This window comes from Malaclemys terrapin, chromosome 7 (assembly GCF_027887155.1).
Source record: "Malaclemys terrapin pileata isolate rMalTer1 chromosome 7, rMalTer1.hap1, whole genome shotgun sequence".
Taxonomy (NCBI): Eukaryota; Metazoa; Chordata; order Testudines; family Emydidae; genus Malaclemys; species Malaclemys terrapin.
In genome coordinates this window covers 29,905,329-29,918,068 of record NC_071511.1, presented here as the reverse complement: position 1 = coordinate 29,918,068, position 12,740 = coordinate 29,905,329, and the positions used below count along the sequence as shown (strand labels likewise).

Below are 12,740 nucleotides of genomic sequence, written 5' to 3'. Positions count from 1 at the left end.
CCACAGCTTCGGGCAGCCTGCACCCTTCCAGGGTTCGGGTGTGTTCATTGCACAGGGAGTGCTGCAGCTGGCTCTGGGGTGACACATAGCAGCTGCTGTTGGCAGGGACACTGCTCACTAGTGGAAGAAGTGGCTGCCCCCCAGAATCCCTGGGAGTCGAGGCCTGATGCTGCTCAGGGTATTGCACAGCCCTGGGGAGGATAATGCAGCCTGAGCACCCCTCATCCTTCTCTAGCTGATTAAAAAGGTCCAGGATCAATCATTTTAGTTCCAGGATCTTTATCAAAAACTCAGATCGAGTGACAGAGAAATGCAAATGCTGGCCAGCTGCTGTGGGCCCAGGGCCACCTATTCTCAGCCTTTGGGCTCCTCGGTCACAGCCCCCACTGTACAAGGTGGCCTGGCAAGATGCAAGTCCTACACACAAATGGGGCCCTCACCCTGGCGCTGAGACAAGGAGAGCAGCATGGGGGCCTCTGCCCCTTCCCATGGAGCTCGAGCCATGGCCGGAGAACGATGCAGCCCCAGACTAGCCCTGTGGCAGAGCACATGATCATCCTTGGAGATGCTGTTGCCCAGTCTGTCCCGGCCCTGGGATAAACTCCCAGGAGCTGCACGTTAGCTGGATGTCTGTGAGGCCCCATGCCAGGGCCATGGGGGAGTGGGTGGCAGACAGGCCCTGCCTCTCACCACTTGCCCCTCTTGCTCCAGTCCTTGGGTGTGAAGTGCAGACACTTGGAGTCAATGCGCAGGATCCGCTTCAGCATCGCCCGTTCGTGCCCGTCCACTATGTCCTCTGAGAGCGTCAGAATGTACTGGCCCTTTAAGGGAGACAGCAGGGGCCCAAGTCAGCGATGGGGTTCAAGAGAAATGTCTTGTCAGGGTCCCTGAGAAAATTAGTGAAGGGACCTGAGCCAACCTAGCTGCTAGACTCCATTGATGTGTTTCGGTCCTATGTGGCAGCCCAATCAGCATCCCCTGTCTCCCAGAGCCAGGGACAGACCTCAGGAGTCCTGCCTCCCACCCCCCCTTAATTCAGCTACCCCAATGCCTTGGTATCTCTCCATGCTAGTGACATATACAAGGAAGCCACTTGCCCCTCTTGGGTACCACTAGGAATCTCACTCCAGAGCCTCCAGAGCATTCCCCCCAGGGTGGCTACCTTGTAGTAATTGATGAGGTTCAGGTACTGCAGCGTGGAGATCACATCCTCCTTCTTGATGCTGGTGATCTCACTGATTTCACTGAAAGGGAATGGAAGACATGAAGGGGTAGAAGGCAGTGACCTGGGGGTGGGAGTGCACAGCAGCCAACGGCACCTTCCCCATGTGCTCTGAGGCCATTCTGTCTGCGACCAGCCCTGGAATCACAGTCGAGGGAATGATTTTGAAGCAGCCCTCCATAAAGTGTTAACTCTGACTCCTAATGACAACTGGGTCTGTGTTCCCTGTCACTGATTATTGGTGCAGAATCCTCTGCTCTGGGATTGAGGGTGGAGTTTGGGATTGTGGGCGGGGCACTCACTTGATGGTGATCTGTGGGCGCTCCCCGTTCTCAGACTTCAGGTTCATGAGGATCTCCAAGATGGTCTGGGACCAGTAGCTGCGGTAGGAGAGGAGCCCGAGGTCTGAGAGTGGCTTCTCTGGCGTCCCCGTCTTCCCTTCCACCTTGGAGAGCTCGTAGCCTGCCAGGGGAGTGGGAGGAGATGGGGTGAGGGAGATGGAGATCGGGGAGGGAGCTGGGGTGGGAAGGTGCCACTTACTGAATTCAATGAGCAGCTTGCCATAGCCTCGCCTCTGGTATGGGGGCAGGGTCAAGATGCAGGCCACATTGTAGTCTTCTGTTGACTCCTTCTCCTACGGCAAACAGCAAAGGATTCACACCTCAGCCAGTGGCTGCAGATTGCTTTGATGCTGGGTGTTCCAGTGACTCCCCTACCATCAAGACTGCCACAGATCCCCATGCCTGGTACCATGAGTTCTGGCCTCATCCACTGCAGCCCCTACATGAATTCCCGCTCATGCCCCCTTCCACAAATCCTGACCCTGGCCACAGATTCCTGCTCTCACACACCCTCCCATGGATCCTCTCACAGGCCACGATAGCCCCCTGCCACAGATTGGGGCCATAACCACATTATCTGGGCCTTCAATCCCCACCTATAGCCACAGCCACACCAGTCCCCTCCCTCACCCCAACCACAAGTTCCCATGCATGGTCACAGCAGCCCCTTCCCCCTCATCCCAGATAGCCACAGACAAAGCCTGGTCAATGGGGGAGTGGTTCCCTGACCAACAGCTAGTGTCTCAGATGCTCCCTAGCTTCAATGACCCTTCAGGCATCTCCATGGGGAGGCTCGCATTTCATCAGGCACTGGGGCCAGCCCATGGAATTCCTATTATACCACAGTGACCTGCTCTGGCTGGCCAGAGAATAGTGGGAGAGCAAGGGCCGTGACAGGAGCAGGGATGGAGGGTCCCATCCAGGGAGCGGGGAGCACAGGGCAGTACCCCTCACCTTGGAGAAATAGCCCACGATGTGGAAGCCCTTGCAGTCATACTCTGTCATGACGTAGAAGAGGAAGGGGTCAGTGTCATAGTACAGGGTCTTGTGGTCCAGGAAGCACTTCGCCAGCAGGCAGAGGTTCTGTGAGTAGCTCTGCAGGGACAGCATAAGCTGGAACCGTTAACATCCTCACTCTACTGCCAGGATGTGTGTGTGTGTGTGTGTGTCAGCTAGCTTCAGGGGGCTGCTGGGGAGGGCCCCAGCTCTAGTTACCAGCCCCTGGCCCAACGGGGATCTGCACTCAGACCTTCTCCAGCCCGCTTCATCAGACTGGCTCAGGCCACAGTACTAAAGTCCCACGTTGCCCAGGACGCTGTCATAATCAAACTAGAGAAATGTGACGAGGAGTCCGGTGGCACCTTAAAGACCAACAGATTTATTTAGGCATAAGCTTTCGTGGGTAAAACCCCACACAAAATCTGAAGAAGTGGGGTTTTTTATGCCCAGATAAATCTGTTAGTCTTTAACACAGTTACCCCTCTGATACTAGAGAAATGTGGTCTCAGTGTTTCTCAACCTTTTTGATACCAGGGACCAGCTTGCAGCCTTCCTAACCTGTGTCAGGGAGATCTCAAGGACTGGCTCTGGTCTAGATAAAGTTACTATATGGTGGGTGCACAACTAGTTAAAAGACCGTACTCAAGGGGTAGTTATCAATTGTTCACTGTCAAACTGGGAGGGCGAAGCTAGTAGGATGCCATAGGCATCAGTCCTGGGTCCAGTACTATTCAATATTGTCATTTATGACTTTAGATATTGGAGTGGAGACTAAGCTTATAAAATTTGCAGGTGACAACAAGCTGGGAGAGGTTGCAAGCACTTTGGAGGATAGGTTTAGAATTCAGAATGATCTTGATACATTGGGAGAATTGGTCTGAAATCAACAAAATGAATTTCAATAAAGACAAGTGCAAAGTACCTCACTTAGTGGTAGTCCTGCTGAAAAGAATCGGGGGGTTAGTATGAGTCAACAATGTGATGCAGTTGCAGAAAAGGCTAATGTCATTTTGGGGTGTATTAACCGGAGTGTCGTATGTGAGATGTGGGAGGTCCCGTTCTACTCAGCACTGGTGAGGTCTCAGCTGGAGAACTGTGTCCAGATTTGGATGCCACACTTCTAGTTAAATATTAGAATAGGTTTCCAAGGGAGGTTGTAAAATCCCAGTCACTGGAAGTTTTTAAGACAGGTTGTTAGACAAACACCTGTCAGGGATGATCTAGGTTTATTGGTCCTGCCTTAGCAAAGGGACTGCACTAGATGACCTCTTGAGGCCTCTTTCAGCCCTACATTTCTGATTCTATGGAGGAGGAGAGTGTGACAGAATCCCTTACAGGGGAAACCGATGCACAGGGATGGGAAGGAACTTCCCCAGGTTACCCAGAGAGGCATCAGTTGGGCTGGGAATGAACCCAGGAGTCCTGACTCCCAGCCCCTCTCTATTGTAGCCACTTAAACCCATTCCCATAGCCAGACATCCCTGTCACACACCCAGGCTCCCAGACCCTGGAATCAGGCAGTCTCCTAAGGGTTAAAGGTGGAACAGAGAGCCCCACCCCAGCCGTTCCCTAGTGAGGGGACCTGCTGCCCCAGGTCTGCCCCTTGCCTTGTTCTTGCGCCCATCGATCTCAAAGAAGGAGATGGTGCCTTTGCGGTAGATTTCATTCCCAGGCGGGTGCCGCAGGTCGCACTTAGTCTGTGGGAGAGAGAATCCCATGCAAGCAGTCAGACACTGCACCTTGCACATGGGGCACCTCGATTGCAGAATGACACCAATGATTGAGGGCCAGAGGGGCTGAGTTCCAAGGGGAGAGGGAAAGAACTGGATGCATCTAGCAGAGTTCAGGGGAGTGGCTAACAGGCTACTTGGAGCCGAAGAGTAAACCCCCCCAGAGATCGAGTCTGCCTCTCCCTCTCCTTCCAGCTGGTAGAACTAGGATTAGAGAATTATACAGCTACAGGGACTCCTCACCCCGCACTGAGATGCAACATCCTCTGGGGTGGGGCAAAGGGGGCTGTTTATACAGGTATCCCTTGCCTGGTGCCAAGGTCAGCACCAACTTGGAGGGAAATGCAGCCCCTACTGAGTCACCCATCCTGCTCCCTGCAGGCCAGAGTCCCTAGTGCCACGCTAGGGAACACACTCAGGGGCAGAAGCCCTGGGATCATGGAGTCAAGGCTGTGCCTGCCGGGGGCCATGCAGGGGCACGGGGAGGGTGATACGTACTAGGTGCCTCTGCAGGCACTTGAGGCTCTTGACGTATTTGAGGCAGAACTCGCAGAGGTACAGCACGGGCAGGGTGGTGAGCTCCTGCGGGTAGGGTGAGAAGTACCAGGGCTTCAGGCGGTGCCGGCCCAGCTCGATGCATTCTATGTTCTTCATGCGTGTGATGATGTCGTCGTGGCTGCGGTCCGACACGAGGCTGCCCGTCATGCGCGGGGCCGAGGGGATGCCATCAGAGCTGTCCTGAGAGTCCTGCAGGCGGCACAGAGGCAGGGTCAGGAGCTGCTGGACATGCCCTCCTAACCCCTCCTCTCTGGGCCCCGCCCCCAACTCGGTCTCAAATCAGGCCTCCCTGTGCCCTTCCCAAGGGCCTCCAGAACCCAAGGGCTGGCTGCTGATGATGTGTGCATGGTGGCACAGAAAGGAATCCTGGCTCCTCTCCCAGATCCTGCAGGGCTTCCAGGTCCGAGAGAATGGGCCTGGGAGATCCCCCACCCCAATTCTCCCCACCCAGCACACCCAACCCTGATGGTGCTGCAACCTCGGCCTTGGGCAGGCTATGACTTCACCTGTACTGGGGCTCAGGGCTGCTCCTTGCGCCAGCAGTATCTCCCCCAGGGAAAGGGGCAGGGGCTAGCAGAGAGCTGGGGAGATAAAGTTCCGGTCAGCGGCTGCTCCAGGCCAAATCCTGGAGGGACCCCACTGATCACTCATGGAGTGGATCCCTGCCTGCTGCCCTGGGAACCTGAGAGAGCTCCTCCACTGCTGGCTATGGCTGGTGGTTTCCCTGGCTGGGGGCAGCTAACACCCCATCCCTCCATTCAAGCCAGGGCAGAGTTTACCTCATCTGTGCCCAGGCAGTTGGATTTCCTCTTCCTGCCAGGCTGGGCAGCCACTGCTCTCCTGGCTGAGCCGTTCTGGAAGAGAAGGTGAGAGGGGTGTTATGTACAGGCCATGGGTGGGAGGAGGGATCAGCCATTTCCTGGCAGCAGCACAGGGAGGGGCTCCGCCTCCATCATCACCTGACCAGTGGGATGAAGCTAGGAACAAGGCAGTTTTAAGGCAATCTGACACCACAAGGCAGGCCCTGGCCCCACCGGCAGCCAAGGAGTCAGGGCTGGAAGCATGAGGACCCATCAGAACTTCCCCCAGCAGGCAGGCGGGTGTCATCTCCACTGGGGCTGAACCCTTTGTTCCACACAGAGCACCTTGCTGAGTCCACTAAGCAGTGGGGCTGGGGGTTAACACCCTTTGGAGATGCCCAGAGCAGCTCTATCTTGGAGGGATTGGCTCAGGCTCTCTGCAGACTCAGGCATTGCTGTATTGGTTGCATTTGGGTTACATTTTCTCCCCAAGCATGAGGGTGAGAAGCTGTGATTTTGCCCTGATCACAGAACTCCAGGAGCTCAGGCACTGGTCTCAGAGTAATTGTGCCTGGGCCTACACCCAGCCCTGGGCAGGAAGGAGCAAGGAACAGTGCCCAGAGCTCTCCCTGTGATGGAAATACCCCTCACCCCTGTACATCCCATCAACCCCTCTGCTCTTACCTGGGGGAAAACAGAGGCTTGAGTGGTCTCTGTGGAAGCAGGGACGGGGGTTGCTGGGGAAACCACCTCCACCTTCCGCTTCTGAAACAGACCCAAAAAATGGTTCATCCACATGGGATGTTGCAAAGCTTCACAGTCGTCCGCCCCTGCACAGCATCCCCCGCGGGGGCAGCTTCTCATCTGCAGATGTACGGGCATCACAGTATCTTGTAATCTCAAAAAAAACTTTCTAGGCTGTTTATATGGGGATCCCTCACCCAGCACTGACTTGCAGCTGCCTCTGGGGTGGGGCACAGGGTTGTTTATACAGAGATCCCTGGCCTGGTGCTAAGAGACTTCCCCCCCTCTGGGGTGGGGTGTGAGGGCTGTTTAACAGTGCATGACAGTGTAGAGCAGGAGGATAAAAATCTCTTTTCCAGCTAAAACTGCATGAAGTTCTAGGGAGGCAGAAAGTAACCGTCCAAGCTCTGATTTGGCTAGGACACCGTGGTTCACACCAAGACTCTGAGGGAAGGGCCGAGAGATCTTTAATGACCAAGAGTGGTTCCTTATCTGCATCGTTTGACTGAGGTCTCACAGCACCCTCTAGCTTCACACTGTGAGGGAAAAGTGCCTCTATTGGACCCCCACTGCCAGCAGCGCACTGCCCTCTAGCATCATGATATGAAGGACAGTGAGCTCTGGATGGGGGGAGAATACCCCCTAGTGAATCCCCAGCACCATGCCTTGGGGTTCTCCCATGCAAGTCCAGACCCAGCCCGACCCCGGCCAGCTTGTATGACCTGGCGCGATCCCAGCCTGTGGCCATGCCCAGACCATGCTGAGGACACGAGGTGGGGGAGGTATCCCCGGCGCCGGTGCGTACCGTTGTCCGATGGTTCGGCTGGACACAGGAGCTGGAGGAGAGGGGTTGGTCAGGCTCCCCGGGAACAGCCTCCCTCTCCTTGGGTAGGTTAAAGCGGAGCGTTATCTGCACTGGGATGGGGAGGGTTTTACCGCTGGCTGGAGTTGAGGCAGGTTGTAGAGACAGATCCAAGGTCTTCCTCTGAGTAGGGATGAAGATGGAGGTGGGGGGGGGGGAGTTACCAACACACCCAGTGGGGGAGAGGATGCAATGTTGGTCAGGTGAGGGGGGCATGGCACCACTGTCCCAGCTCACCGCGGGCCAGGCAGCGAGAGGAGTACGTGGGTCCAGAGAGATACGATGCCTTAGTGCTAGGGCCAATGCTGGGCCCTGCTCTTAGGATAAGTGGTACTCTAGCATCCCTGCCTTGTAGACCTGTATGTTTGCAACCCCTGGGTCGGGATCAGGTGGAGGGAGCCGGTCTGGGCCATCAGGGAGAACACTGTTCTGGGTAAGCGTCCACATCTCCCCATCCCCCGACCCTCCAACCATCCCTGATGTCCTCCTCCTGATCCCCAGGCCAGCACTCTCATCCCAGCCCGCTCCCTATAGCATCCCCCAGAGCAGCACTAGCATCCTCCCTGGCCTATGGCCAGCTCCTCTTACCACTTCCCGCTCTGGGGAGCTGGGCCGGGAGCCAGGCAGCCCATTCTTGGTGGGAGTCTTGGCTTCCTTCTTGGGGAACTGGATCTTCTTCAGGTCCAGCCGGTCATGGGTCACCCATTCGTCCAGACGCTTGTTAACTGCGGCGGTGGGGAGACCAGGTTAGTGGTGCTCTCTGTTAGGGTGATGGGAAAGGAGGAAAGAGGCCCCTGCGGACAGCCAGTCCCAGGCAGAAAAGTGGTGCTAAGACTGCCCAAGGCTGGAGAGGGGAAAGCAATGCCTCACACTGGTGAACAGCACCACCCTCTGGCCATTTGGACAGTTGAACCCAAAACATTTGGCTCCATCAGAGTCTCGGCTCCAGAAGCAGGAGTCCTGGTTTCCTTGTATGAGTGAGGTTTATAATGAGAGGGGAAAGGTCTTCAGGAGGGAAAGTACAAGCCCAAGAACTCAGGACATTCATAACTATGCCACTATACGCAACACCCTCACCTGTGTGTGCGCGCAACAGGAGACCCCCAAACAGGACAGTGTCCTGCTGGGCAGTGAGGTCAGCTCTGATTCTGAAGTAAGCGCACCACCTACTGGGTCCCCGACCCCACTTGCCATGGTACTCTGATGGGAAACCTCAAAGGATCTAGAGTTCCTTGAGCTGGATCAGAGCCAACACCCCCTAGAGGGGAAAGGCCCAGTGTTCCACTCTCTCCCCCCATCCCCGAGCCAGCTAGTCCCCACGGTATAAGGCCAGATTGGAGGAAAACCCCATAGCTTATTTCCCAGAATCCAGAGGAACTCCCTATTCGAGGGCCAACCAGTTTACTCACAGTCAATGTAATGCACATAGAAAAGCTTCCGGCCACTGATGTCCTTAACACTGAGGATTTCAGCCAGAGCTGCAGGGGGAGAAGGAAATAGCATTTCAGAGGAAATTTACACTCAGAGCAGATGCAAGAAACCATCCCTTGTAATGTTTATACACCACAGGGATCCAGAGTTAGGAACAGAATGCACAGGGTGGCTGCTTGACACCAGGAATTGGCAGGGGGGAACACAGTTACAACAGGCTGCATGAAGTTAGGTGCTGTGATGGGAGGGTCATGCCCAAATCTCTTCCCCCCCATACCCCTGCTTCTCCCTCTCCCCTCCCAGAGCGGAGAATAGAACACAGGTGGCCTGGCCCCTAGTGTTCTAGTTTCCAATCCTGGATGCGGAAGGGGAGTAGAAATCCTGACTCCCAGCCCTCAGCTCTAACCACTAGACCGAACTGCCTCCATATAAACACCACCCCAACAATGAGTAGTGAAGGCAGTATATTTTAGACAGAAACTGACAATTTTTCAAAATTGCCATATTTTGAAAAGATCTCAGTTTGTGACACTGTTTCCCAGGAAACACTCCAGCCCTGATGCTGCACTCTATAACATGCTAGAGGACTCAATGGGAAGTGCTGGGCATGGCGGGATCAGGGGCAATCTCCCAGCTATTGTTTATATTCCATTCAAAACACTTTTAGAAGGGTTTTTCTTCTTAACCCCATGTTGATGCTTATCAGGGATTTTTTTCAGCAGTGAAGAAATTGACTATGGAGAGTTAAGAGTGAAACTGCATTGAGCTGTCAAATGCACACAGTGAACAATCTGGGAACAAAAGAAAAAAATATGTATATTAGTTTGATTCAATTCCTTCAGTTCTAGTCATCTTGGGCATTACTTTTAACTACTATAGGTCCAAAAGGCGCAAGGTCACACAGCTAAGAGAGCAGGTGAACTGTTTAAGATGGGTACTGTACTGTGGAAAGCAGCAACTCTGAAAAGGACATAGGGTTCATGGTAGATAACCAGTTGAACATGAGCTTCCAGTGTGACGCTGTAGCTAAAAGGGTGAATGTAATTCTTGGATGGATAAGCAGGAGTATCTCAAGCAGGAGCTGGGATGGGCCATATACAGAGGTAATAGCATTACTGGATACTGTGTCCCATTCAGATGGCCACACTTCAAAAGGAAGCTGAAAAATTGGAAAGAGAGCTACAAGAATGATTTGAGGTCTGGAAGACTTGCCTGACAGTGAGTGCAATCTATGTCGCTTATACAGGAGAAGGTTAAAAGGTCACTGGACCATGCTACATGAGGAGAAGATTCTTGACAGCAGAGGGCTCATTAATGTAGCAGATAAAGCTAGAAGGTGATCCAGCAGCCGGAAGCTGGATATTCAGGCTAGAAATGAGTCTTTAAATCAAGATTAGACATCTCTTTCTAAAAGCTGCACTCTAGCTCAACCACCAGATCTGGGCTGGATGCAGGAATGGCTGTGACAGATTCTCAGGCTTGGGTGATGCTGGAGGTCAGAATGGATGGCCAAGCCTTGGAATCCAGATCACTGCATTCAGTTTTGGTCACCCCAGCTCAACAAGGATGTACCGGAATTTGAGGGGGGGGGGGTTCAGAGATAGGTTAGCAATAGGCACCCGGGGGGGGGGGGGGGGAACCTCTCCTGGGAAGAGATGAAATGACTGGGATTGTTTGTCTTACAGAGGAGATGAAGAAAATGTTACACGATAAAAGTATATACAAGAATGACTGGGATAGAGAATGGGGATGGGAACCTCTGTTCTCCATGTCTCGTAGCACAAGAGCAATGGGAATTTCAGAGAAACTTCAAAACAGATCAAAGGACATTCTTTTTCATGTAATACACCATCAGCCTCTGGAAGTCATTGACACTTGACACAGCTGAGTGCAGGATCCCAAAAGAGACTGGGGGTTTATAAGGATAATGACACTGTCCAGGGTCAACAGAAAAAAGAACAGGAGTTTTGGAATCCTCCCATCCTCTAAATATTGGGGGAATCCACCCCGTATCAGGTTATTCCACTGCAAAGTAAGAGATTTTACACCTCTGCTCGTGGAATTTTTCCTATGCTTGTGGAATTGTTTAAATGGGAAGGCTGTGAAGAGTATAAAATAAAAATACCCTCTGCAAGATAGTTACAGATTTAGGGCAATGCCCCACATGATTCTACTGGATCTGGCAGGAAATATCTTCGCAGAACTTGGGAGGGTGACAATATAGACATATGAGAGGTTATCATGTTAATACAGGAGTGTGTCTGGAAAAACACATGCTGTTTGGATTTCACTGGAATAAGACATTTTTCATGCTAGAGCTTGGTTTTGTCCCAACTCTGGCAGCATTTCACTACAGCCAACATTTTCTGTGTATCTATGTCATTCATTATAAATCATAATTAATACACAAATAGTGTGATTAATTATATATTGATAAAAGAGGGTCCTGGGAGTCAGAAATCCTGAGTTCTATTCCTGGCTCTGGGAGGGGAGTGAAAAGTAATCTTTAGAGGAGAAGGGGCTTTGTACTGCCGTCCATAACTGTAGCATTGGAGGCATGGAATCAGGACTTGTTGGTTCTCTTGCCAGTTCTGACAGGGGAGTATGGCCTTCAAAAATCTCTGAACCTACTGGAAAGATCAGAGGAGTAGGAGTCAAGACTCGAAGATTCTGTCCCTAGTTCTGCCATTTGACATGTGACTATGGACAAGTTTATTTCCCTCCCTGTGCCTCAATTTCTCCATCTATAAAATGAGAATAATACTAGTGACCTGCCTGGGATTGAGGCTTCATGGAGCTTTGAGATCCCTGAATGGGATGTACAAGGCATTACTATCTACATCTTTTTTATTATTCACTATTTGTATCATGATAGGGCCTAGACTGATCACAGATCAGGGGTCCATTGTGCCAGACAACAGACAGACCCATACCAGGATCAGGGGGGTCTCCCCACTGTGCCAGGCACTGCACGATGAGAGACAATCCCTGCTCAAAAGAGCTCACAGTCCAAGTATATGATGAGAGATAATAAGTGAGTAGGAAAAACGGTGCACAAGGAATCATCTGTGTTTATAGGTACCAAGGACCACTCAGAGGCTAGTGCATCCCTGCAGCACACATTCTCACCCGGGCCAACTCTGGTTCTCAATACAGTTCTACAGTTACATGAGATCATTCTGATTCTGGGGCAGTGCCCTGGGTATTACCCAGTGTCTCCTCCGCCCAGTGTGTGACTAGCCCCTGCATTCAAATGCTGCCCTGGGGTCCTCGCTCATAACCTAAAGTGGGGTGGTTATCCTACACACTTGGGGCACCCCATGTGATCAGGAGATAGGCAGGCAGCTCCAAAATGACAGGCCAACATTTCCTTCCCTAGGGAGCCTAAAACTCAAACCTGGAGTATGCCAAGGTCTCAAGATGACCAACCACCCCCACAATCTGGGTTCAAGGCCTCTACAAGGAAAGAAGGGCGCAGCTCTACATAGTTACTGCCCCATCACACTCCCCATTCCATCTTCCATAAATATCCCAACCTTATCCCTCTTCCAACTAGGGCCCCCTATTGGCCCGTCCTCCAATCCTCCTCATTGGGCCCATCTCTCCCTCCACCCCATCTCTTCATTGGCCCCAACCCTATAGCCTCCTTAGGGCCCCCTCCCTCGCCACAGGAAGCACCATAACCCCACATGTCCCACCCCCTCTTCTCCAGCTATCCCCCATCGTACTCATATACCCTCTAGCCCCGCCCCTTTAAGCCACACCCTCTTCCAGTTAGCCCCACCCCTCACTTACGCCATTCATCTTCGTTGTCCTGGTTGCGACGCAACACGGGCAGGCGGCAGCCCTCGGTTACCTCCCCCTGCGGGCAGGATGCAAAGCGGTTAGCGGCGATTCCCGGGAATCCCGCCCCCACCCTGCCGGACACCACCCTCCAGACCCCACTCACCACCTCCGCCATCTTGGATGCTCGCCGGGGAGCGCGGCCTTCTCTTCCGTTCCCCGCGCCGGGACACTTCCGGGATCGCGTAGGGTCCCTTCCGGTCTGTCATA

The 12,740-nt window shown here is 53.1% G+C and overlaps 1 protein-coding gene across 1 annotated transcript; it reads right to left on the bottom strand.

Moving 5' to 3' along the window:
• Positions 1–262: 262 nt before the first annotated feature.
• KAT5 (lysine acetyltransferase 5) lies at positions 263–12,725 on the bottom strand. Its single transcript, XM_054036042.1, has 14 exons — positions 12,637–12,725; positions 12,483–12,549; positions 8,666–8,734; positions 7,845–7,981; positions 7,200–7,379; positions 6,335–6,415; positions 5,630–5,704; positions 4,791–5,039; positions 4,170–4,259; positions 2,518–2,658; positions 1,763–1,856; positions 1,525–1,684; positions 1,163–1,244; positions 263–821 (listed from the first exon to the last, which is right to left on the bottom strand). The coding sequence occupies exons 1-14, from the start codon at positions 12,646–12,648 to the stop codon at positions 687–689; spliced, it is 1,572 nt and encodes a 523-aa protein (XP_053892017.1). The 5' UTR covers positions 12,649–12,725; the 3' UTR covers positions 263–686.
• Between the last annotated feature and the right edge of the window lie 15 nt (positions 12,726–12,740).

Excerpts from the sequence above, each read along its gene's own strand:
- KAT5 (XM_054036042.1), bottom strand. Across the intron at positions 7,982-8,665 it reads CTATGTGCATTACATTGACT|TTAACAAGCGTCTGGACGAA; the intron begins GTGAGTAAACTG and ends CCACCGCCGCAG. Across the intron at positions 4,260-4,790 it reads AGTGCCTGCAGAGGCACCTA|ACTAAGTGCGACCTGCGGCA; the intron begins GTACGTATCACC and ends TCTCTCCCACAG.